The 26769-nt window shown below is 37.0% G+C and overlaps 1 protein-coding gene and 1 long non-coding RNA gene across 2 annotated transcripts in view; one reads left to right on the top strand and one right to left on the bottom strand.

The window, feature by feature from the left end:
* The window catches only part of LOC124087126 (uncharacterized), a 56482-nt gene extending 34693 nt beyond the window's left edge, over window positions 1–21789 (top strand). The window contains exon 3 of the long non-coding RNA XR_009226069.1: window positions 21724–21789. This is a non-coding gene — a long non-coding RNA (uncharacterized LOC124087126). The remainder of the gene's footprint in view (window positions 1–21723) is intronic.
* The window catches only part of Tars3 (threonyl-tRNA synthetase 3), a 68448-nt gene that overhangs the window by 33607 nt on the left and 8072 nt on the right, over window positions 1–26769 (bottom strand). Inside the window, exons 5-10 of the mRNA XM_046435826.2 lie at window positions 24402–24523; window positions 21909–22026; window positions 18714–18778; window positions 10355–10433; window positions 9079–9225; window positions 8164–8262 (exon numbers count right to left, since the gene is read on the bottom strand). Coding sequence (XP_046291782.1) covers window positions 8164–8262; window positions 9079–9225; window positions 10355–10433; window positions 18714–18778; window positions 21909–22026; window positions 24402–24523 — 630 coding nt within the window. The remainder of the gene's footprint in view (window positions 1–8163; window positions 8263–9078; window positions 9226–10354; window positions 10434–18713; window positions 18779–21908; window positions 22027–24401; window positions 24524–26769) is intronic.

The raw sequence follows: 26769 nt of genomic DNA, 5'->3' as shown, positions 1-26769 counted from the left end.
TATAATATCTGGCATATAATTTAAGAATTACTAAATGTGGGAAGAAGTAAGACCAAGAGGAAAAAAAAAAGATAAATTAGGTGCCTGGAAGTTTCTTTATACATGGGAAAACCAAGTCCTTCATGTAAGTATATCTGGGAATTCAGTGTGCTCAGCCTGTGACTGCTAAAAATTCTCATTCCAAGCCTCGGGGACCTCCTCAATCAGTGCCCTTACCTTAGACTTGCTGTGTATTTAAATGCTTTCACAATTCTACAACCCACACACACAATCAGACCTTGGGCTTGACCATCAGCCATGTCTGTCTTGCATCTATAAAAGGTAAGAGAGCCCTTTAAGGCCACCACTAAGACTTTCCACTTATTCTACCCCTATCTTGAGAGTTCCACATGCCAGGAACTGTGCTGGTTTTTCAGAAAAGACAGCACATCCAAAGCAGCAGCTGTGGTTGGTCATCACCACCCACCAAAATCTCTAATAATCTTCAGTGATACTTTAAACATCTCATTTCCCTGCCCTCTATTCTCCTACTCCTCCCTTGCAATGGCCAGTCCCTGTTGGAAGGTATAGCGGTTGGGTGATGCTGAGTCCACAGAGGTCAGCCTCAGACTCCAGGGGCACAACACAACAGCTAAGGAAGGAAAACAAGACTAGTGAAGCAAACAGAATAACCAGCACATTCCATGAGCCCTCTCCTCAGGAAGTTACTGAATTTGAAAGGCTCCTTCAAATGAGAGTTATGGATAATGAAGAAAAAAGACAAGGATCAGGAAAGGGATTGAGAATAGGAGAGATGTGAGGGAAGTAGACAGGATGATGATAAAAAGAGGTGCTAAGATATCATTCATAAGAATCTTAGCATCAGCTTGGCGCGGTGCAGTTGGAAGCCCTAGCCCTCGTGCGGCGCTCGCTCGGCACAAACAGAAGGCGGCGCAGAACAGAGGCTTTGCTTGCAGGTCACCAGACTGAGCTCTGGATACAGCACAAGGTTACCCCAGGCCTTAAAGGGCTCTCTTACCTTTTATAGATGCAAGACAGACATGGCTGATGGTCAAGCCCAAGATCTGATTGTGTGTGTGGGTTGCAGAATTGTGAAAGCATTTAAATACACACCCCCACCTCACCAAACTAACAGAGGGAAACCATCTTGGAAAACCTTTCTCTTCATCTATCAGTGGGCGTGGCTACGAGCGCAGTTCTGCGGCTGATCAGGTACCCAGTTTCCAACTCCCCCACCCCCAGATGTGATAACTCAAAAATTTTCTCACAAGTTTTTGGGGGATGTAGCTATCAACAAGGAACATCAACTGTACAGGTGCCTGGTCTTCAACTCAGAGACTAAGAGTAGGGAGGCTCCAGTAGAAGCTCAAACCCTCTTACAATGGCTACCTCCACCATCCTGAGCACAGAGACTCAAGAATAGGAATAGACAACTCCACCTACTGCAAGAAAAGAAAACAGAGTTCTGAGACCTTTTTTTTTTTTTTTCTTTTCTTTTCTCACTCTTCTCATCAAATCTCCTCTACCCTTCCCCCTCTGGTCCTCACAACCTCAACATATGTGAATCCAAGAACTTTGCATGAAATTAGACTTTAAGAACTGAATCACCAGAATAATATAATATAGAGGAATTGCATAGGCCCCACCTCACCACCCCCCTTATTTTTTTCTTATTTTATTTCTCCCTCTCTTTTTTCTTTCCTTGTTATTTTTTCTCTTTTCTTCTTTTTTTTTCTTTTTTCTTCCTCCCTATATCCCACTTTCAACCTCCTATTTTTTACTATTTATACATAGGGTAATTTTCTAAATACAGATAAGGAGTTTGAAGTTGTACATTCTTCTGTAAATTACCCCTGCCTATTCATTAGAGTTCACCTCTAAAGTTGCTAAGTTAGAGTAATCCCATACCCTCACTCCTCTCCTCCTTAACATTATGTCCTACGCCTGACCCTCAATTCTCTATACGCCACCAGAAATGGTATGCCTTTTATGAAACTAATGACTATATTCTAAATAATAATTGAAGCCAACATCTGTACACATAGAGTCTAACTATAAATGTATTAATAATGAAAACTTGCTCATAGATGATGTATTATTGATATTGGGAACTGTTAACATTGTTTTTCTCTACAAAAGAGGGATTTTGGACCTATATAAGAGCAATATAAATATATAGGGGGAAAAATATTAACACAACAGTCACACAGAGCTGGAAAGAAATGTGAGCAATATGAAAAGACAAGGAAAGAAAGGACCACAAACAATGCAGGACAAGTCAACATTAGAGGAGGTAACATCCACAGCAGAAGGAATGTCAGATAAACATTTCAGGATATACATGGTTCAGATGATCTGGAGTCTTAAGGAAGACATTAGACAGCAAATGCAGACAATGAAAGTTAACTTTGACAATGAATTACATAAACAAATCCAAGAAGCAAGAGAGCAACTCTACAGGGAGATAGAGGTTATACAAAAAAAAAAAAAAAACAACAGAAATCCTAGAAATGAAATTATAAACCAAATTCAAAACTCAAATGAGAGTATCATCAGTAAAGTAGACCAATTAAAAGTCAGAACATTAGACAACGAAGATAAAATATATCATCGCAAAAAGAGCCTAAACAACTCAGAAAAGCTGATAAGAAAACATGAGCAGAACACCCAAGAAATCTGGGATACCATAAAAACACCAAATTTAAGAGTTATTGGGATAGAGGAAGGAATAGAGGTCCAAACCAAAGGAATGAACAATCTGTTCAATGGAATAATTTTAGAAAACTTTCCAGACATGAAGAATGAAATGGAAATCCAAATCCTAGAAGCCTACAGGATACTGAATATACAAAACCACAAGAGACCCATGTGAAGACACATTATAATGAAAATGTCCAACATACAGAACGAGGAGAGAATTTTAAAAACTACAAGAGAAAGGAGGCAGAGTACATTTAGGGGTAAACCAATTAGGTTAACGGCTGATTTTTCATCACAGACGCTGAAAGCTAGAAGATCCTGGAACAATGTATTTCAAACGCTGAAAGATAATGGGTTCTAACCAAGAATCTTGTATCCAGCAAAATTAAGCTTCAGGTTTGACAATGAAATAAAAACCTTCCATGATAAACAAAAGTTAAAAGAATTCACAGCTAGAAAACTGGCTCTGCAAAGCATCTTGGGCAAAACATTACACGAAGAGGAAATGAAAAACAACGAAAATCAACAGTTGGAAGTAGTACAGTAAGGAGAAAAACTAATCAAAGAAGAAAAACAAATCAAGTTAAATAACAAAAATAAACAAACATGGCTGGAAGTACAAACCATATCTCAATAGTAACGCTAAATGTTAATGGCTTAAACCCAATCAAAAGACATAGGCTAGTAGACTGGATTTTAAAAAAAAAGATCCAACAATATGCTGCCTACAGGAGACTCATCTGATACGAAAAGACATATACAGACAGAGGGTGAAAGTTTGGGAAAAATCATACCACTCACATGGACCTCGGAAGCAAGCAGGGGTGTCCATTCTGATATCAAATAAAATAGACTTCAAGCCAAAATTAATCAAAAGGGATAAAGAAGGACACTACATACTGCTAAAGGGAACCATTCACCAACAAGACATAACAATCATTAATATATATGCCCCAAATAATGGTGCAGCTATGTTCGTCAAACAAACTCTTCTCAAGTTCAAGAGACAAATAGACCACAACACAATAATCATGGGTGATTTTAACATACTTCTTTCACCAGTGGACTGATCTTTCAAACAAAAGTTGAATAAAGAAACTATAGATCTCAATAACACAATTAATAACTTAGACTTAATTGACATATATAGAATATATCAATCAAAATCAAACGGATACACTTTTTTCTCAGCAGCACAGGAATCCTTCTCAAAAACAGACCATATATTATGCCATAGGGCAACTCTTAGCAAATATAAAGGAGTAGAGATATTACCATGAATTTTATCCAATCATAATGGAATGAAATTGGAAATCAATGATAAAATAAGGAAGAAAAATTCCTACATCACTTGGAGAATGAACAATATGCTACTGAATGAACAATGGGTTACAGAAGACATCAAGGAGGAAATTAAAAAATTCTTAGAGAAAAATGAAAACACAGACACAACATATCGAAATCTATGGTGACACTATGAAAGCAGTAGTAAGAGGAAAATTCATTGCATGGAGTTCATTCCTCAAAAAAAGAAAGAGCCAACAATAAATGATCTCACACTACATCTCAAAGCCCTAGAAAAAGAAGAGCAAATCAGCAGCAAATGCAGTAGAAGGCAAGAAATAACCAAAATCAGAACTGAAATCAATGAAATTGAAATAAAAGAAAAAATTGAAAAAACTAAAAGTTGATTCTTTGAAAAAATAAATAAGATTGACAGACTTTTAGCCATGCTAACGAAGAGAAGAAGAGAGAGAACCCAAATCACTAGAATGTGAGATGAAGAAGGCAATATTACAACAGACACTACAGAAATACAAAAGATAATTAGAAATTATTTTGAAATTTTATACTCCAATAAAATCGAAGATAGTAAAGGCATCGATAAATTCCTTAAGTCATATGATCTGCCCAGATTGAGTCAGGAAGATATACACAACTTAAACAGACCAATATCGGGGCTGGAGATGTGGCTCAAGCGGTAGCGCACTCGCCTGGCATGCGTGCGGCCCGGGTTCGATCCTCAGCACCACAAACAAACAAAGATGTTGTGTCTGCCGAAAACTAAAAAAATAAATAATAAAAAATTCTCTCTCTCTCTCTTCTCTCTCTCAAAAAAAAAAAAAAGCCTGTATCTTAAAAAAAAAAAAAAAAAGAAAAACAGACCAATATCATGTGAAGAAATAGAAGAAGCAATCAAAAGATTACCAACCAAGAAAAGCCCAGGACCGGACGGATACACTGCAGAGTTTTACAAGACCTTTAAAGAAGAACTAATACCAATACTCTTCAAACTATTTCAGGAAATAGAAAAAGAGGGCACACCTAGCAGATCCAAAAAGTTCTACCAAGAAACTTCTAGAACTAGTAAATGAATTCAGCAAAGTGGCAGGATATAAAATCAACACCCATAAATCAAAGCATTCCTGTATATCAGTGACAAATCCTCTGAAATGGAAATGAGGAAAACTACCCCATTCACAATATCCTCAAAAAAAATAAAATACTTGGGAATCAACTTAACAAAAGAGGTGAAAGATCTATACAATGAAAACTATAGAACCCTAAAGAGAGAAATAGAAGAAGACCTTAGAAGATGTAAAGATATACCTTGCTCATGGATAGGCAGAATTAATATTATTAAAATGGCCACATTACCAAAAGCACTCTACAATGTGATTCCAATCAAAATCCCAATGGCATTCCTCACAGAAATAGAAAAAGCAATTATGAAATTCATCTGGAAAAATAAGAGGCCCAGAATAGCTAAAGCAATTCTAAGCAGGAAGAGAGAAACAGGTGGTATAGGTATACCAGATCTTAAACTATACTACAGAGCAATAGTAACAAAAACAGCATGGTACTGGCACCAAAACAGGCTGGTAGACCAATGGTACAGAATAGAGGACACAGAGACCAACCCACAAAATTACAACTACCTTATATTAGACAAAGGTGCTAAAAGCAAGCAATGGAGAAAGGATAGCATCTTCAACAAATGGTGCTGGGAAAACTGGAAATCCATATGCAACAAAATGAAATTGAATCCCTATCTCTCACCATGCAAAAAAGTTAACTCAAAATGGATCAAGGATCTAGGAATCAAACCAGAGACTCTGCATCTAATAGAAGAAAAAGTTGGCCCTAATCTCCATCACGTGGGGTTAGGCCCCACGTTCCTTAATAAGATGCCTATAGCACAAGAATTAAAACCAAGAATCAACAAATGGGACAAATTCAAACTAAAAAGTTTTTTTCTCAGCAAGAGAAATAATATGTGAGGTGAATAGGGAGCCTACATCCTGGGAACAAATATTTACCCCTCACACATTAGATAGAGCTCTAATCTCTAGGATATACAAAGAACTCAAAAAGTTAAACAACAACAAAAAAAACCAAATAACCCAATTAACAAATGGGCCAAGGACCTGAACAGACACTTCTCAGAAGAGGATATACAATAAATCAACAAATACATGAAAAAATGCCCACCATCGCTAGCAATCAGATAAATGCAAATTAAAACTACTCTAAGATACCATCTCACTCCAGTAAGAATGGCAGCCATTATGAAGTCAAATAACAACAAGTGCTGGTGAGGATGCGGGAAAAAGGTACACTCATACATTGCTGGTGGGACTGCAAATTGGTGCAGCCAATTTGGAAAGCAGTGTGGAGATTCCTTGGAAAACTGGGAATGGAACCACCATTTGACCCAGCTATTCTATTCCTCTTCTCAGACTATACTCAAAAGACCTAAAAACGGCATACTACAGGGACACAGCCACACCAATGTTTATAGCAGCACAATTCACAATAGCTAGACTGTGGAGCCAACCTATATGCCCTTCAAGGAATGAATGGATAAAAAAATGTGGCATTTATACACAATGGAATATTACTCAGCACTAAAAAATAATAAGATCATGGCATTTGCAGGGAAATGGATGGCATTAGAGCAGATTATGCTAAGTGAAGTTAGCCAATCCCAAAAAAACAAATGCCAAATGTCTTCTCTGATATAAGGGAGGTGACTCAAAATGGGGTAGGGAGGAAGAGCATGAGAAGAAAATTACCTCTAGATAGGGAAGAGAGGTGGGAGGGAAAAGGAGGGAGAATGGGAATTGCATGGAAGAGGGAAGGAGACCCCCTTTGTTATACAGAATACAGGTATGATTATGTGAGGGGAAAAAACAAAAGAAGAAGTGGGTCACATTAGATTGGGTAGACAGAAGTGATGGGAGGGGAGGGGAGGGGAAGTGGGGAATGGAAAGACAGCAGAATAAAATAGACATTATTATTGCTGTGGGTATATACGTGACTGCATGACTAATGTAATTCTGCAACCTGTACATCAGAAAAATGAGAAATTATATCCCATCTGATTCAAATGTATGATATGTCAAGATCATTGCACTGTCCTGTGTAACTAATTAAAACAAATAAAAAAATCTGTTTAGACAGTTTAAAAACAAAAAGAATCTTAGCGTCAAGTTAATTCTGGAGAGGCCCAAATCTGCAAAAAAACAAACACACACTCCTGAGCAACTACCTGAAGCATACAGAATATGCTGCAAGAGGTTTTTGTGATTTTTAAGAGACTGTCTTAGGGTAAATTAGTAATAGGCACATAGAAATGAATTAATTAAAAATTTTAGGTACAATTGTATTATTTAATGACAGGGTTACAGTCTGAGAAATGCTATTTCTTTGTAAGGAAATCACAGGGGACACTGACACAAACTAAGATAGCTCCAATATGATCTTATTGCACCGTAACTGTCCATTGTATTATGGCAATATAATCTTACAGAATCATCATCACATAGTCTGTCACTGATTCAAACATTGTCATGCAGTGCATCATTCTTTTAGTTATAAGATAAATAAGTCATGTGAAAATGAAAAGGTAATCCTAGTAGACCATATGAATCACCTCTGAACAAAATCCCTACAGTCCTAATTATGCAAATACTAACGACTTTCCAATCTATGAACTTGTGTTATTATAAGGTAGGTATTTTACAGATTTTTTTTTTTTACCCTTTCCTCTAAGGCTGTCAAACAACCAGTGGCCAACAGAGGCCACCTTTTGAGAAGCAATGCTTTCCACTTTAGCATTTTGTGCCAGAGAGGAATACTTTCCCCTTCCTTCTTTCACAGGGAAATCCATACCTGGTCTAATGCTTATCTTAAAGTTCTACAGATTTATATGATAAACATTTCATGAAATCAAACAGCATTTAGAGAAAACAAAAATCAGCTACATATTTTTATTAGAAGACACAATCTATTATTTCTCTTTTAAGTTCAAAAATTTTTATAATTATTACTGAAATAAAATTAATGGAAATAATTTAAATATAAGAGAAAACAGTAAAATGTAAATTAAATAAGAGAGAAAATAGTACAATGTAAAATGTAGTTGAACAAAAATAAAACATTTTAAAAATTTAAACTTACTCGTATGAAATCCATAAGTGTATTATAAATGAAGGCTCCTCGGGGAAGGAAAAAACAGCTTCCAGGACTCAAATCGTGAAAAAAGAAAAGTTCCTGTTCCTAGATTAAAATAATAATTGCATTTCAAATTTCATCTTTTGTCAAATAATATTCATCACATACACATGATATGCTAACAATAAATCATACTCAGTTATCTTCCTATATTCTAATAATAAGCATTCCAAAGACTCTCAGTACTTATCCCTAACCATCCATAATACCACATGTAAAATGACAATTCATTCTTATGATTACTTAGTCTTTAATTTGGCTTTTCTGTCATCTTTCTCACTTAATGATAATTTTTTACTTGGCTTTAAAAAATACCAGAACATTCCACCACAGGAGGTGTGCTTCAAGTGATGATGGTCATTCTTTCTCACGGATTTCAGCTACCCCTGCATCTGTCCTCACATCAACCTGCAAGGTTACCCCAGACAAGGACAGGCAGGGAGCTTCATAAGTGAATACCTTGCCCATCACAACAAAGCTAATAAGTGGCAGGATTGAGATTAACAATCCAGGTCTACCGGCTTTCAAATCTCATCCTTCTTTCTACACCCGTCCTTGACTCCTAAATACAATGAATGCAGTCTATGGAGTGTACACAATTTTAAAAAATAATTTCATGATAAAAATAAGAGAACAGTATAATTTTTAAAATCTAATAAAAGATACAGGGAGGAAAGAGGTTAGAAGGTATTTGGGGTATTAATATGAAAAAACTCAACAACAGGCAACGAATGCCAGCAAAACAGAAGGCAGAAAATAGGACAGCGAAATATAATTTTTTAAATTTAGTTTTATGAGATGTAAACTCAAGGCAACAAAGGAATGTTTGTGTCTTAGTACTGATGAGGATCGGGGGCATACCTTCCCAATTTTCCTATGATCACGATTCTTGGCTTCCTCTTGGAACTTTTCCCAGGTTTTCATCATTTTGTTATCAGGAAAGGATATCCCATAGATCCTCTGCAACGTTTCCATTTCAGGATTTCCCTCCCAGTATGTTGAGGAATTCTAAACACCAAATAAACACCAAATAAGATTTTGGTAAACACATCAAACATTTGGTTACAAATAAAATCACTCTAAGATAGTACATAATTTTCCACCATAACATCCACAATGCTTATAGATTTTTTTTTTTTTTTGGTAATATTGGGAAGAATCTGAAATAGATTCTAATTAAACTATCCCATCCCAAATGATAGCACTAATCAGTAAATGACATAAAGAGTCTGTTGTGGATTCTAGGAATCAAAGTGACAGGAAGCTGGATGGTGGGAAAGTTGAACAGCAACTGCAGTCACCAAGAGGGGAGCAGAAGAGACAGGAGGTCCAGGGAAGGGCATCTTAGCCTCACTGATGTAGCGCAGGGATTAAGAGCTTTAAAAGGTAAAGCTATCATGCAGTCCTGTATTTCACCTGTGAGGAAAACAAGTCCCAGAAAGGTTGAGACTTCAGAGTCACTCCCAAACCTCTGATTCCACATCACACCATCACATTCCCTGGTTCTCCTTTTCCTACAGCATGTTATTCTCACATGCAAACAAATGTTCTTATTCACTTTGGGTGACTCAAGAAAACCACAATGCAGTTTGTCCCTCAGTATCTGCAGGGGGTTCCAGGACCTCCCATGGATACTGAAATCCAAGGATGTTCAAGTCCCTAATAAAATTGGTTTACAATTGGCATAAAAGCTATGTGTATACTTTAAATCATCTTCCTGCATACTTTGAAGCAAAGCAAATTCTATGCAAATTGTTGTTAGATTGTATTATTTAGGAAATAATGACCAAAAAAAATCTGTACATGCTCAGTATAGAAGCAATTTTTTTCCAAATATTTTCATTCTGCAGTTGATTAAATCCACAACTGTGATACTTGTGGAGATAGTGCTGCATCTGTAACAGTATTTTAAAATATCATATAAAAAAGAAATGCATTAGAATACTTTACATAAAGTTAAATTATACATAAGCTATATGTAGTGGTCTAAATATCAAAATTCTAAAATATATTAGGCAAATAAGAATGAAATATTTAAAATATTATGATGTTCAGGCTAGAAAAGATATGAGTTAAATCTATTATCTAGTTCAACTTAAGTTTGCTGTGTTTATAAATTAAAATAATCAATCCTTACCTTGAAAATTTTTATGGTTGTAATTTTTCCAGTGTGTCTTACATGGGGGCCTTTACAAAGATCAATTAGTGGACCACACCTATAATGAAACATTTAGGACATGCTCAGACAGTTATAGCTTTTTATTTTTCTTTCTTTCTCTCTCTCTCTCTCTTTTGTTTTTGTTTTTGGTACCAAGGATTGAACTCAGGGGCACTCAACCACTGAGCCATATCCCCAGCTCTATTTTGTATTTATTTATTTATTGTTAATTAATTAATTAATTAATTTTAAACTTTTTTTTAAAAGAGAGAGACAGAGAGATGAGAGAGAGAGAGAATTTTAATATTTATTTATTTTTTCTACTTCTCGGCAGACACAACATCTTTGTATGTAGTGCTGAGGATCGAACCCGGGCCGCACACATGCCAGGCAAGCGTGCTACCGCTTGAGCCACATGCCCAGCCCTTAATTAATTTTAATTAGGTATACATGACAGCAGAATGCAGTTTGAGTCATTGTACACAATTTCAGCACAGCTTTTCATTTCTCTGGTTGTACATGATGTAGCGTTGCACCATATGTGCAGTCATACATGTGCCTAGGGTAATGATGTCCATCTCATTCCACCATCTTTCCTGCCCCGATCCCCTCTCTTCTCCCCTCTCTCCCCTTTGCCTAATCACACTTCCTTAATTTTTCCCATGCCTTCCCCACCATTATGGATCAGCATCCACTTATCAGTGACAACATTCAGCCTTTGGTTTTGGGGGATTGGCTTACTTTACTTAGCATGATATTCTCCAACTCCATCCATTTACCTGCAAATGCCATAATTTTATTCTCTTTTAATGCTGAGTAATATTCCATTGTATATATATACTACAGTTTCTTTATCCGTTAATCTATTGAAGGGCATCTAGGTTGCTTCCATAGTTTAGCTATTGTGAATTGAGCTATAAACATTGATATGGCTATATCACTGTAATATGCTGATTTTAAGTCCTTTGGGGGTAGACAAGAGAGTAGGATAGCTGGATTAAATGGTGGTTCCATTCCAAGTTTTCTAAGGAATCTCTATACTGCTTTCCAGATTGGTTGTACCAATTTGCAGTCCCACCAACAATGTATGAGTGTGCCATATCCCCCACATCCTCACCAACATTTATTGTTGTCTGTATTCTTAAAAACTGCCATTCTGACTGGCTTGAGATGAAATCTTAGAGTAGCTGTGATTTGCACTTCTTTTATTACTAGAGATGTTGAACATTTTTTCATATATTTGTTGATTGAATGTATATCTTCTTCTGAGAAGTATCTGTTCAGCTCCTTAGCCCATTTACTGATTGGGTTTTTTTTTTTTTTTTTTGATGTTAAGTTTTTTAAGTTCTTTATATATCCTAGAGATTAGCGCTCTATCTGACAAGCATGTGGCAAAAGTTTGTTCCCAAATGTAGGCTCTCTTTTCATCTCAATGTTTGTTTCTTTTGCTGAGAAGAAGCTTTTAGTTTGAGTCCATCACATTCATTAATTCTTTGATTTTATTTCTTGCGCTTTAGAAGTCTTGCTAAGGAAGTCGGGGCCTTATCAGACATGATGAAGATTGGGTCTACTTTTTCCTCTATTAGGCATAGGGTCTCTGGACTAATTCCTAGGTCTTTGATCCACTTTGAGTTGAGTCTGTGCATGGTGAAACATAGGGGTTTAGTTTCATTTGCTGCATATGGAATTCTAGTTTTCCCAGTACCATTTGTTGAAGAGGCTCCATTTCTCCAATTTATGTTTTTGGTGCCTTTGTCTAGAATGAGATAACTGTATTTATATAGGTTTTTCTCTGTGTCTTCTATTCTGTATCCATTGGTCTACATGTCTATTTTGGTGCCAATATCATGCCGTTTTTGTTACTATAGCTTTGTAATGTAGTTTAAGGTCTGGTATTATAATGCCTCCTGCTTCACTCTTCTTGCTAAGGATTGCTTTGGCTATTCTGGATCTCTTATTTTTCCAAATGAATTTCATTATTGCTTTTTCTATTTCTATAAGGAATGATGATGGGATTTTCCCTATTTTATATTTTATTTATTTAGAGACAGGGTCTCAGGATTGCTTAGTACCTCACTTTTGCTGAGGCTGGCTTTTAACTCGCTTTGAAATTGCAATCCTCCTGGGGCTGGGGATGTGGCTCAAGCGGTAGTGCGCTCGCCTGGCATGCGCGGGTCGCTGGGTTCGATCCTCAGCACCACATTAAAAAAAAAAAAAAAAAAAAAAGATGTGTCCACCAAAAACTAAAAAATAAAAATAAAAAAAGAAAAAAAAAAAAAGAAATTGCAATCCTCCTGACTTAGCCTCCCAAGCCACTGGGATTACAGGTGCACACCACTGCACCCAGCCAGTTCTAGCTTTTCTTCTAAAAAAAATATTTTTAGTTGTAGATGGACAAAGTACCTTTATTTAACTTATTTATTTTTATGTGGTGCTGAAGATAGAACCCAGTGCCTCACATTTGTGAGGCAAGCTATAACCCCAGCCCCAGTTGTATCTTCTTGAGTGAAAGATTTTACTTACTTACAAGTGTTGGAGCAATTTTTGATTTAGGCTTAGGGAAAGAGCTAACTCATCCAGTCTCAGATCCCAGTATGCCCTCTTTTGCTCAAATTCAGTGGTTTTCTTCCCTTATTCTTTCTTATTTATTTTTTTCTGTGATACCAAGAACAGAATCTAGGGCCTTGTGAATGAAAGGCAAGTGTTACACCAATAAGACATACCTCTACACCTTGCTCAAATATAAAAGCCACAGAATAACTTCTGAAAGAAAGTTCAAAAGATCCTCCCTCCCTCCATCCCTCCCTCCCTCCTTCCTTCCTTCCTTCCTTCCTTTCCCATCCTGGGGAGAAAACCCAGGGGCACTTTACCACTGAACTACATCCCTAGCCTATTCTATTCTATTCTGAGAGAGAGTCTTAATTGCTGAAGCTGACTTTGAATTTGCAGTTCTCTGCCTCTGTCTTGAAAATCACTGGTATTATAAGTGTGTACCAGCTCACCCAGCCAGAGATGCCACTGTCAACTGCCACAACCCAAAGCTCTCAAATATCTCTCTTTAACATAAAATCAGACATTTTCCTGCTCTATACTAATCTTCAGGACTGAAATCATCTGAAATTTATTTACACCACATTAACTTAATATTTTACTTTAAAAATAAATGTTAAACCCTAAATATATGTGACTTGGTATATATATACATATGCATCTGAGAACTGTATCTGTCTAAGCCTTGTGTAAGTGTTAAATAAAAGTTTTTAAAATGAAAGTTTATGTAAGTTTAGCAGCAAGATAACCAGTAAGTCCTCTCTTTTATACATGGTATCTGATATAGAAGGGCCACACTGTCATTTGAAGACCTGTCTTATTTATATCTGTTTGCTTTGACTAAGTGCTTTTCTGATCATTAACACTGTTTCCTAAATGTGTAAGAGATTTAAGGCTTTCCTTTGATTTTTGCTAGTCCTGCTAATCCACGTAGACCTGTGATTATTGTTACCGTATACTCTGGATTCTATTCTAAATTGTACTTTAAAAGTTAAACTTGGTTAAATGTAAATCTTAGGGGAGAACACTTTACCAAGTTGGTCTTCTCAAAACTAAAATTATCTGTAGCAATGGTCTTGGGTTTATATAGAAATAACAAATTTGATTAGTATTTATTCATGTCATTTGATGTTTTATAGCTGGATAAAGTAACCTGTTGTCAATAAGTTATATATACAATTTTGAGTGACTTTTCACTCTGGAATACAAATTTAAATGTATTTTTGGAAGGTAATAAGGAAAGCTTAATCTATTTAAAAGTGACATTGTAAAACATAAAAGCATTTTGCCACTTTTCCACAAAAAGTTAAAAGCTCTCTTAGCCTTTTTGATTCATGTTTTAGATGTAATATTGTATCATGTTATTTGTCAAGAACCCTCCCCACCCCTTAGCTGAGATAAGGCTCTGCTTCCCAACTCCATGTTAGAATGGCTCCAAAATAGGCTAGACTTGAGCTCATTTAGAGTTATATTCAAAAATCAAATTTTGTTGTAAAAATTACTGTGATCTCAAACTAAACAGGGGATATAATATATAACTAAGTAAGAGTTTAAGATTATAAAAATCATTTTACTTGGTTTGTAGCTATTACACAAATGGAATTTTTTTTTCTCTGCTAATTTCATGTTGTTTTCCTTATAAACTCTAGAACTGTTGTCTGTTAGTGTTTTGCAGAAGTAATGCTACTAATAAAACAACCTGAGTTAAACTGACATAATAAACTATTACCTATAGGACCGATAGAATGCAATGGTGACTCACAGAACTAATACTGACCCCAATTAAATGAAAGGGGTAACTGTAAAATTATAGATATTGAAGTTATAACATTTATTCCCACTTTAAGACTGGTGAAACTGGCTGCTGGATGTTTAAAATCAAAAACTTGGAGACCAAAGTCAAGGAAGTAAAAGGACCAAGGAAATAGTAGCCAATATTTTGGTCCTTGTCCTCTAAGGTCAGCCAGGACCCAGAGAATGATGGGACCCCTCTCTGGGCCCTGAAACTCTGGTGAGTCACCCAATCTGCCAATCAGGGAGATTGAGAGGACCTTAGAGAATAGGAAGCCAACCAGTATAGATTCTGAAAAGAGGAGGGTAATTAGAGATGGAAATGTCCCTGATGGTCACTGTACTGTCATGTGCAATTAAATGAAACAAATAAAAAATTTTAAAAAAAAAGAAGCTACATATGGTCAGCAAGACTCTGACCCATCCTGGCCAATGGCACCAGTGGTAGAGGAAAGTTAAAAGAGCCAAGATGCTTTGCACACGTCCCCAAGAGTGATCTCCGAGGAATTTCAGCTGACTCTTAGGAGTAGATAGGAACAAGGTCGGTTTTGACCAACTAGATCTTAAATACCTGGCAGGACAATATAACCAAAGCACATTCCTACATAAACATTTAAAAAGAAAAACAATATTTTTTTAATGTAACTTAAGATGTACACTGTGTCAGCCCTACCAAAAGTAAGTAAGGCTGGATGGTATAAAGGAAGGGTTCTTATAGGGAGTGCCTAATAAAAATGATCACGAAGGACTCTAGAGTCGCAAGTTTGTCATGACTTAATTTGAGCCTGATCTCATAGACTTACAAAGCTTCCTAACTATTTCTACATGGATAAACTTGATCTGTTTTTCACTGATATGATTATGAATTACTGTCTTCCTGGTTTTCAGAGACTGGCTGAAATACTGATTGCTTTCGTGTTAATTGTGTACAAAAAAGTAATGCTTTGTTGTTTTGTTTATTATTGTTTTAGCATAATTCCTGCCCTATGTATGCCTTGTCCAGTCACCTGCCATCTGCCACTGTGGACCTCTGGACTGATGTGATGCTGAATACCCTTAACAGTCTATGCCCCAACTGATAGACAACAAGGACTTTGGGTTACTTTCCCCAACTTCATCCTCTCTCAGTAGGAAGCACCTTGGGACATGTCATCGCCCATTTTTCCACAGAAATCGAATATAGAAATTGATAGTGGGGAAGTGTAACAATGGTCCACTTTATGCTTTGAATTAGCCCATGCTGTTCTGCTACTATAACTTATTTTTTAAATGCACGTTTCTTTCTCTTCCTCTCTCCCTGCTCCTCTCTAATCTCTCCTCTTCCCTAATCTCAGGGGAAACAGGATTACCTTTCTTCCCTATTTTAGGCAGATTTACCCGTTCTTGAGAACACATCCACCATAGGAAAGAAGTAATCCAGGCTTTGGGGATGGCACCAGAAGATCTCAGAAATGACTATCTCCCAAATTAACAAGTGAATTATAACACCAACATGGAATGTAGCCTTTGAATCACCTCTTGAAAAGCCTCCTTGTTCCTGCTGATGGACAGAATCACAGCCTCTGGGACAGAAGTCCCCTGTGTTTCTCCTTTGCTAGCAAAGCAATAAAACTTCTTTTTCCTTTTTCTCAAAAAATGAAAAAATAAATATGATAAGAAAATAAAAGTAAAGAAAACAAAAAACAAAGAACAAACAAAAGAAAAAATAAATGTCAAGATCTTTATTTCTTTTAGGCTCTCTGGTTTTATGATGAAATGCCTAATTATTTCTGGGTTTATTAAATGACAACACTGATTTATAGTGCATACTTCAGGCAAAAGTTAGGGTCAGAGATGACATCATTATTCAGACACTAGGGGCTGTAGCTAGGGATTTCCTTGAACATATAATGAACAAGGATTCACAAATCTTAAGTAAACACTTTTGTTCAAGTACAGCAATATTAACAGAATTAAAATATAAATGTCACAGGTCAGAGGGAAAATTACTTAACATCAACCAGTCTGAAGAAAATTTAGTAAAGAAAGTAATGTCTTAACTATCCCAATCAATTTTAAAGTCCGTTAGTTACAAGGTTAAAAATCACAATGACAAAAAGTGACTGAATTATAGTCTTACAAATAGAATGAAGCTGTAAACATGAAAATATAATTTTTTTTTGAAAAACAAAGCTTTGAGTACTGTCCTCTGAAGTGGAAGTTGTAAAAAAATCATGTTCAGAGGAAAGGAAGGAATACCAAATTAGCACAAAAGTTTTTGATACCCTGATCTTTAAATAATCACAAGAAGTGTCCATGTAGACCTAAATAGGTTCTAAAAAATGCAACTTGTCAATTATTAGAAGCCAGAATTTAAAAACTTAGCCTGTCTTTTCTGTATCTTCATTTATTCTTAAAGTTAAGAATGATTAATAATAATAACACTAATAAATATTAGTGTTAATATTTATTTGAATGATAGGTAATAAATAATAAAATCGTATAGGGAATTGAAGAGTGGCAAAAATAAGGTAAACACATTTGTTGATTGGGTTATTTGGGTTTTTTTGGTGCTTAGCTTTTTGAGTTCTTTATATACCCTACAGATTAGTGTTCCATCTGATTGTGTGAGGGGTAAAATTTGCTGCCAGGATGCTCTCTGTTCACCTCACAGATTATTTCTTTTGCTTAGAAGAAACTTTTTAGTTTGATTCCATCCCATTTATCGATTCTTGGTTTTAATTCTTGCTGTATAGGAGTCTTATTAAGGAATTTGGGGCCTAATCCCACACGATAGAGATTAAGGCCTACTTTTTCTTCTATTAGACTCATAGTCTCTGGTTTAATTCCTAGGTCCTTGATCCACTTTGAGTTTTGTGCAGGGTGAGAGATAGGGGTTTAATTTCATTTTGTTGCATATGGATTTCCAGTTTTCCCAGCACCATTTGTTGAAGAGGTTATCTTTTCTCCAATGCATGTTTTTGGCACCTTTGTCTAATATAAGATAATTGTAATTTTGTGGGTAAGTCTCTGTGTCCTCTATTCTGTACCATTGGTCTACCAGTATGTTTTGGTGCCAATACCATGCTGTTTTTGTTACTATTGCTCTGTAGTATAGTTTAAGGTCTGATATAGTGATGCCACCTGCTTTACTCTTCCTGCTAAGGACTGCTTTTATTGTATCCCATACAACATCAATGGCAAGGAGTTCATGCTATAATTTAAGAGATGCTCTATGCATGGCTTTGCACAAAAGGAATATGATTTAATTTATCCTACAACTGATTTAGAGAATGATAAGCACTTGACTGTGGAAATAATGCTCTGGTGGAAGAGATTTGTGATTGTAATTACATAGGTACTAGGTCTTCTAAGATGGGACCATGACGATCCCAGCAGCACCCAAACAGCAGGAACACACAAAAATGGGGAACAGCAACTACCCATGGGGCAGCTTTGAAAGATAAATTATAAAGGGCTCAAGAGACTCCTGTTAAACTACGAGAACTGAGGGATCCTGGGACTGAGTCCACTAAGTTCTTAGCCCTGACTTGGCCGCTTCCCAAAGTTCCCTTTTTGTCCCGTTGTGAATACCCTGCTCACAGAGGAAGGCTGATACACCTGAACTCTGAACAACAGGGGGCACAATGTGAGAAGATGGTCTGGATGGCTCCCATTACCATGTTACTAAGAATGCAGAAGGAGGAAACAGCTCTTTTCCCAATAGCTCCTAAAAATGTAAGGGACCAGGCTGACATAGTCCTATCCTTAAAGAGAAAGGTCCTGTTACAGCTGACATTCAAAAAATGAAAATTGATCTCAGTTACTATCCTGATAAGTACAAAGGAGAAAATAAGAATTTACCCTTGGTATTAAAATTTGGGGGGTTCTTACTATAGTAGTACATCAGCTGTGCAAGGTTTACAAATAGACCACTTCCCAGAAAACAAATTCTGCTTCTACTGCTAACACCTTCAAGTTTACTACTGAGCAGTGTTTGAAATTTATGCACACAAACCTGTAAACTGTGGTAGTTGGAGTGTCGACCTTCTCCTTCAGAATTCGGCATTTAAATTTATTATACTACAAAGAAAAACATATTTACACGTTGTTACACAAAAAATATTAAATGAGAGGGGAAAAAAAGCATCAATTCAAGTAACACTGAAAAAGCGTCTACTACTTTTGAGGTGCTGAGACACTAAGGACACAGGGAGCTCATGGCAGATAGATATACTTCCAGGGTGGAAGCCTGTGCCCACATGGTCAATGGATGCTTAACATATGACTAGTGTGAAATGAGATGTGCTGTAAGTGAAAAACACACAGGACCTCAGAAGTATAGTAGGGGTGGGGAGAATGTAAAATAGTTCATTAATTATTTTCTATATTGTCTATATGTTGAAATGATTTTTTTCCCTTATAGTATTAGGAATTGAACTCAAGGGTGTTCTACCACTGAGCTATATCCTCAGCCCTTTTCTTTAATTTTTAAAATTCTGAAACAGGATCTCACTAAACTGACAAGGTTGGAATTGAACTTGTGATATTCCTGCCTTAATCTCCCAAATTGCTGAGATTACAAGCATGCACCACCATACCCAGATGAAACAATATTTTTAATATACTGTTAAGTAAAATTTTATTGGAAGTTAATTTCACCTTTGTTTTACTTATAAAATATAGCTGCCACAAAATTTGAGATTCCACTTTAAACATGTGGCTCAGATTTGAAGATTCCATTATATTTCTACTAGCCAACACTGTTCTTGAAGATCCAGTTTTAACTACATAGAATAAATAAATTGAAGATGCAGCTATATTATGACTTGTATAAAAACAAAAACAAAATTTATGGTAAGCAATAATGTCATTACATTTAAAAAAAATGTAATTTTTTCCTCTTCCTTTTTTTCTGCTTTTATCACCATTATCACAGCACCAGGTACTTATACTAAATAACTTCTTACAGGAGTTGTTGTCAGGAGAACAACAAACTGACCAGATTTATAAGATTTAACTGTTTCATACCTGCATGTTCAAACCAAATAATTTTCCTTCACAAACGTTGATATATTTAGATCCTGAGTAGCTCCAAGAAAAAGGCAACCCACAGAATGGAAGAAAATATCTGCACATCCTGTATCTGTTAAGGGACTGATATCCTTAATACATAAGGAACTAAAAACAAGACTGAGGTGTGCTATAGTCTCAGCTGCTTAGGAGGCTGAGGCAAGAAGATCACTTGAGCCTAGAAGTTTGAGGCCAGTCTGGGTAGCATAACAAATTTGCCTTAAAACCACCACCACAACCAACAACAACAACAACAAACCAAAAAGCTCATTCAAAAATGGGCAAAGAGGGCTGAGGCTATAGCTCAGTGGCAGAGTGTTTGCCTAGCATGTGTGACGTACTGGGTTCGATCCTTAGCACCACATAAAAATAAACAAATAAAGGCATTCTGTTCACCTACAATTATAAAAAAAATATATATATAAAAACAATGGGCAAAGAACTTGTTCTCCAAAGAAGATACACATTAAAAGATGTTCAACATTACTGTCATTAGAGAAATGCAAATCAAAATCACAAAGAAATACCACTCACAGCCATTAGAAAGGCTGTTATAAACAACAACAATATCACACACACACACACAACAGAAAATAACAATTGTTGGCAAGAATATGGAAAAACAGGAACCCTTGTACATTGTAAATGGCTCAGTACTCCTGTGGAAAATGGTATGACAGGTTCTCAAAATAAAATAGAACTTACATATGGTCCAGCAATTCCATTTGTGGGTATATGCCCCAAAGTGGTGAAATCAGTGTCTCCCACTGAAATTTGCACACCCATGTTCACAGCAGCTTTATTCACAAAAACAGTCAAAAAGCAGAAGCAACCCAAGAATCCACAAATTTACTATACACATACAAAAGGATCTTATTCAACCTCAAAAAAAGAAAAATATTCTGACATCTGCTACATCACAGACAACCTTGAGGATGTTATGTTGAGTGAAACAAGCCAGTCACCAAAGGACAGATACATGTTTCCCCAGAAATGAGGCTCCTAGAGAAAGATAAACTCAGGGACAGAAAGTAGAATGGTGCCTGCAGGGGCCCAGGGAGGAAAGTTAAGAGTTCAACAGGTAGAGAGTCTTAGAAAATGAAAAGAGCTCTGTGGATGGATGGTGGTGATGTTTACACAATGTAAATGTACTTGAAGAACTATATACTGAAAAATGGTTAAAATGGTAAATTTTATATTTTATATATTTTGCCATGTAAAAAAATTAAATGCAAATTTAAAAAAGCAAATCCATTTCTAATGCAAGACTATAATAAAACTATACTTTCAAAACATATACTTTCTCTGATATATATGATTTAAAAATAAAATTAAGGATTATATTTAAGTAAATTGGTCAAAAAAAATATAAAAAGACTATTCAAAAGTTTTACACAGGCTGTAACTTTTTTTTTTCTTTCTGTAGTGCTAGGAATAGAACCCAGGGCCTATGCTAGGCAACCACTTGGTACCACCCTCAGACCTAGGATTAAAAAGAAAGTTAACAAAAAACTGCCCCCAAAAAGAAAAAAACATAATTTTGTATGAGATTACAAACATTGTTGAATTTAGTAGTCAATTTTTCTTTAATTTAATACTGTTTTTTAATATTTATTTTTTAGTTGTAGTTGGACACAATACCTTTATTTCACTTATTTTTATGTGGTGCTGAGGATCGAACCCAGGGTCTCGCACATGCAAGGCGAGCACTCTACCGCTGATCCAGAACCCCAGCCCTAGTTTAATACTCTTAATTGGCTTTATATTCAATTCTTGAAGCAGATAACAATTTATTTTCAATTGTAGAAGCAGATGACACTTCATTCCATAAGATAGAATAAGTATTCCCAGTAATCAGGCATTAATGATACTCAGAATTAATCAGTTTTATAAACACACATATGAAGAGTATTTACCTGCCCTTTACCTACCTATGTCTGCCTGAAATTTTTTAGGAAACAGATGAGGAGGAAAGAGGCAGAGCAAATGATCAGAACAACCTCATAACAGGTTCCCAGAATGCGGAAAAATCTGGTGAGTTCAGCCAGGTATTTGGGGTGGGAGAGAAAAACGCTAACCTATGTTAATTTCTGTTAATATTCCTAGTAAAAGATTTTTATTCTGAGTTTCCCCAAGTTACCTTAAACATGTCCAGAAGCATTTCCTTGCTGACTTCCAATCTTTCAAAAGGCTGCTTTTCTTTTATGATGGTTTTACATATGTCCTCCAGGGCTGACAACTCAGTGCTGGACACTGCTCTATAAAGGAGAGTTCCCAAGAATCAGTACAGATCTTTCAGACCCTGAGTAATTCCCCCTCTCTGCTGCCCTGGAGCTTTTATCAATATTTGATACACATTCTGAATTCAGTTGGTGATCTGTTATACCAGGACTTGAGTCAGACATTCATCCATAGAGCAGATATGCCTTTATTTCTAAGAAGGAAGCTGAGGCATCAATTGATGCTGCAATCTACCTTTAGCTTTCCTTTGACCTGACATGAGAACAGTCTGTTAGAAGACTCCCCAGCCAGATGGTGAGCTCCTTTGAGTCCTGCTCCTGTGTCGTCTTCCTCAGACTCCATGCTTTTATATTTTTGTTCTAAAGAGTTGTATTAAGGGCTCACCACATTCCTGCCCTCAGTGGCAGTGGGATCTAACCTGGGAAGAAGACATGTGTGAAGTACAGTCCCAAGCACTATCACCGTGCAAGGACTGACCTCCTTCCACTGGCTCCTGGTGGGGATTCAATTCCCTCCTGCCCTATTAGCGTCCTTGCCATTCCTCAAACAAGTCACATGTATGCCCACAGAGGCCTGGAATGTTTTCCCCCAGATGTCCACAAATGCCTGCCTTCCCCCTGCCCTGCCAAGTTTCCTCGGGCTTGTTTCCTCTCTCCATTCTGGCCTCTGCTTCAGTGACACTCTACCCTGACCTGACTTCCTGCCTACATGGCACACATCTCCTTATACCTGTTTTTTCTTCATATACTCATCACCACTTGATGGTAAATGGCTGTGTATGTCTGTATTCCCCCAGCCTGACTGTCAGCTCTACAAGGACAGACAAACTGATTCACTTCTGAATCACCAGCACCAAGCACAAGCATACAGCAGGCAGTCAGAAAAACTATGTTGAACAAATGAGCTTGTAGTGCTGGTGACAAGAGATGACATTGGATGTGATATAATAGAAGAGTGAGAAGAGTGTCTTCTGTGTATGAATGAGATGACTGAGGGCTCCAGACAGCTTCAGATGGGGCTGATGCCAGGGAGACCAGGGCATAGAGGGTTGGAACTTCTAGCCCTAACTCCCAACCTCCAGGAAGGGGAGAGTAGCTGGTGATGTGAGCTCATCATCAGAAACCAATGATTTCATCAAACAGGGTTACATATCAAAACCTCCATTACAAATCTCTGAACAACAAGGTTGAGAGAGCTTCCAGCTGACAAACACAAAAAGGTGCTAGGAGGTGAAAGAGCCAGAGGCATGGAAGTTCTGCACCCCTTGCTACATACAGTCCCTGTGCATCTTTTAACTGGCTGTTCACCTACATTCTGTATAATAACCTTTACAATAAACCAGTAGACTTAAGTACCATCCTCAGTTATGTGAGCCATTCTAGCAAACTGGTGAACGCAAGGAGCGGGACATGAAAACTCAATTTATAGCCAGTCAGTCAAAATTGTGGGCAATGTGGACTTGGAATTGGCGTCTCAAGTGGGAGCAGCCTTGTGGGACTGAGCCTTAACCTGGGGTTTTGCCTAACTCTGGGTAGGGTCAGGATTCCACTGAATTGCTGAACACTCAGCTAGTGTCCTGAAATTGGCAAATCAGTTGTTGGTGTGGAGAAAACCCACACATTTGGGATGAGAGGTATTGTAGATAAACACAGTTCACACTTATGAGTAAAAATTGTTCAGACAAGACAAAGTTTATAAACAGAAACTACAGATTGCTATGTGCTCAGTTACGGAGGTCAGTAAGCAGTGTGGGGGTGACAAAGTCGAAACGTACTGTACTCACCCAAAGTAGAGAAAGAAACAAGAGGAGAGGATAGAAAAACTATTTAGGAGATAAAACTGGCACAACTAGATTGATCCGCTCAATAATAGGGTGGTGGTAAGGAGTAGGGGGAAACTGAAAGGATCCAAGGTTTCAGTTTTGTCAGCTGTTGGTACCCTTAAGAACTCTGAGGAATACAGAGCAGGAGGTGGACAAGAGCAGGGCCAGTTGCTAATGATTTCAAGCACAGACCTATGGAATGTGAGGTCTGTGTGAGCCATTCCTATCTGTCATTCAAATGTGTGAGATGACTGGCTGAAGCTGAAGGTGACAACACCCTTACCATGGAGCAGAACTGATTAACTGCTTTCTAGGAATTAAGTTGGTGACTTTTGTCTTAATTAGTAGCATACTCTAGCAAGCCCCAGATTACATGTCCTTATCATGTCCTTCTGGGGAAAAGAGAGAAAACATGAGAAGTTACCCTTGAATCTAACCTCATTAAAAGATAATTTTCACAAGTGGTTAACCAATTTATCACCACACTGTGCAAAATATATGACTAAGCTAATAAGCAACCATTATAAAAACAATGAAATATAAACACATGCGAGTATTGTGCAGTGTTACCTGTCTCCAATGAACATGTCATAATAAAATCCATTTTCGATGGGTGGGCCGTAGCACAAGTGGCCTCCATAGTAAATTTCCATGGCCTCCCCAAGAATATGAGCACTGGAGTGCCAGTATACCTGTGTACAGAGAAGCTATTAGCTATCTGAATTATATCATGGGACATAAGTGGTAGAGCAGCATGAGTAAGCAAGTGGATAAATTTGAAGGGGATAAATGCCAAGACATGTAAAAAGAGAATCCTCAATGTCCACTTACAAGGACTATTTTCTGCACCCTCCTTGGCATTCCACAAGAGCCATGTGCTCAGGTGTTGTGTAAAGCTACTCTGCTGAGCACTGCAGCTAAGATGCAACTACTACATCATTTCCTTCTGTACACAGAACTGTGGGGAAGGAGATCTTGCACTAGGATCACCCAGCACAGTGGCCACATGGAAATCCAAGAGGCCCAGAGAGAGAAGAAAGCTGTTGAGTGCCAGGTACCAGTTCCCTTCCTTTTTCTTCAAGGCAGCCTCTCTAGAGCTGGATACAGACAACTCAAGTGGCTGTTTGGGACATCACTAAAGTTAACAAGTTTCTGTATCTTCACAGCAATCTTTACATGCTAAATAGCCTGTATCTGTGGAAATCTAAAAGATAGCTCAGGAAGAAAAAGGTCTTGCCCGAAATACCCGCTGATTCCCCGAGATCCGTGAGCAGTGTAAATGTGGGTTAATTCACCAAAAGGGGGTTATCAGTCCTAAAAGTTCAGCAAGTTGATTTAGTTTCAAATTCCCAAGGAATCTGTTTATGAGTTAACTATAATTAACTAAATTAGCTTAGTTTATGGATCAAGAATTAGTTTATCAATAGTTTATTGGTAAACTAAAACCAAGTCACCAAATAAATATAGGTGACAGGGCTGTGGATGTAGCTCAGCAGTAGAGCACTCGCCTACCATGTGTGAGGCCCTGGGTTCAATTCTCATCACCACATATAAGTAAATAAAATAAAGGTATTGTGTCCACCTACAACTTAAAATAAATAAATAAATAAAAATATAAGTGCCAAAGGTGTAAGATAATTGAGTCTTCTGTCTGTACCTTCTTCCCTTTATTAAACAGAAAAGTAAATTATAATTAGAAAGCTGTTTGATAAAATAAATCAGAGCAGAGAGTTAGCTGACTGAGTAACTATGTACAATCCTGACCTCAGCAAAAGGTTGGTACATGTTCTGCGAACAGACCCAGAAACTAGCCTTCGGGGCTAAGCAACCCTCTTGTGGTTGCTACTGGACAGCAGGCTGAGTGCCAAGTCCAAATCTCCTCTTTGGGGCACTGTCCACACTGAGATATTTGTTGATATTTGTTGTGTTCAGTGTTGGGAAGATGATTGTGAAAGAAAGAGATTTAGCCATTGCCCTCATACAGATACAGCCTAGTAGGAGAGATATAAGCAATAAACATTTTAAAACATAGTTTTATAGCTGTATGGGAATGGATTTCAAGGGAAGAAACATCAAGTAGGCAGTTTCTTGGATGGTGGAATAACAGACTCCCAGGTGGTGGCAATGGTGATGGAGAGAATAGACAGATTCCAGTATAATCTACTGGGCTTTCCCATAAGCTGAAGACTAAAAGTGAGCAAGGAAAATAATTACACATAACTTCCAAGGTTCTGGATTTAGAAAACTGAGTATGTAGTAGAGTACTACACTGAGATGGGCAAACAAGGAAAAAAAGTTAGAATCAAGAATTTCACAGTGAATGCACTGAACAAAAGATTCCTGTACAGTGTCTAAATGGAGACACCACACAGGCATTGTCTAGCTATAGAGAGATGACAGTTGACAGTTTATAAACTTGTACTTTCTGAATCACTTTTAAAAAATGGTTTCCTTAATATTGTACTATTTAACTATTCATTGGTTATAGTTTGCATATTTTAAGCAGAAACATATTTATAATACAGTTCTCATAGTTCAGATTAAGAAATTTAGTGTAGGCATAACAATTAATATAACCTAAGTTAGCCATAGGTTGGGTTTTAAATGGAGATAATGAACTACTTGAAAAGAGATTGCAAAAGTTAAGGTATATCAGAGACCCTACATTAAAATTTGATATTTATTTTATAGAAAATTATAGTAACAAATAGAGGATATCTGAGGATATATATATATATATACACCTTTGTTTTATTTATTTATTTTTATGTGGTGTTGAGGATCAAACCCAGTGCCATGCATGTGCTCAGCAAGTACTCTACCACTGAGCTATAATCCCAGTCCCTGAGTTTTGATAATTTTTTCCAAACTCCTCACATATATTAAATTATAATATAGATGAATTTGTAATTGGAACTTTTTTCCCTTTTGGTGGTGC

The sequence above is a fragment of the Marmota monax genome, unplaced genomic scaffold (assembly GCF_021218885.2).
Source record: "Marmota monax isolate L192 unplaced genomic scaffold, Marmota_monax_Labrador192_F-V1.1 WCK01_AAM20220418_F8-fsc00005, whole genome shotgun sequence".
NCBI lineage: Eukaryota > Metazoa > Chordata > Mammalia > Rodentia > Sciuridae > Marmota > Marmota monax.
The sequence above is the reverse complement of the archived record's forward strand: the minus strand, read 5'-3'. Positions and strand labels throughout refer to the sequence as shown.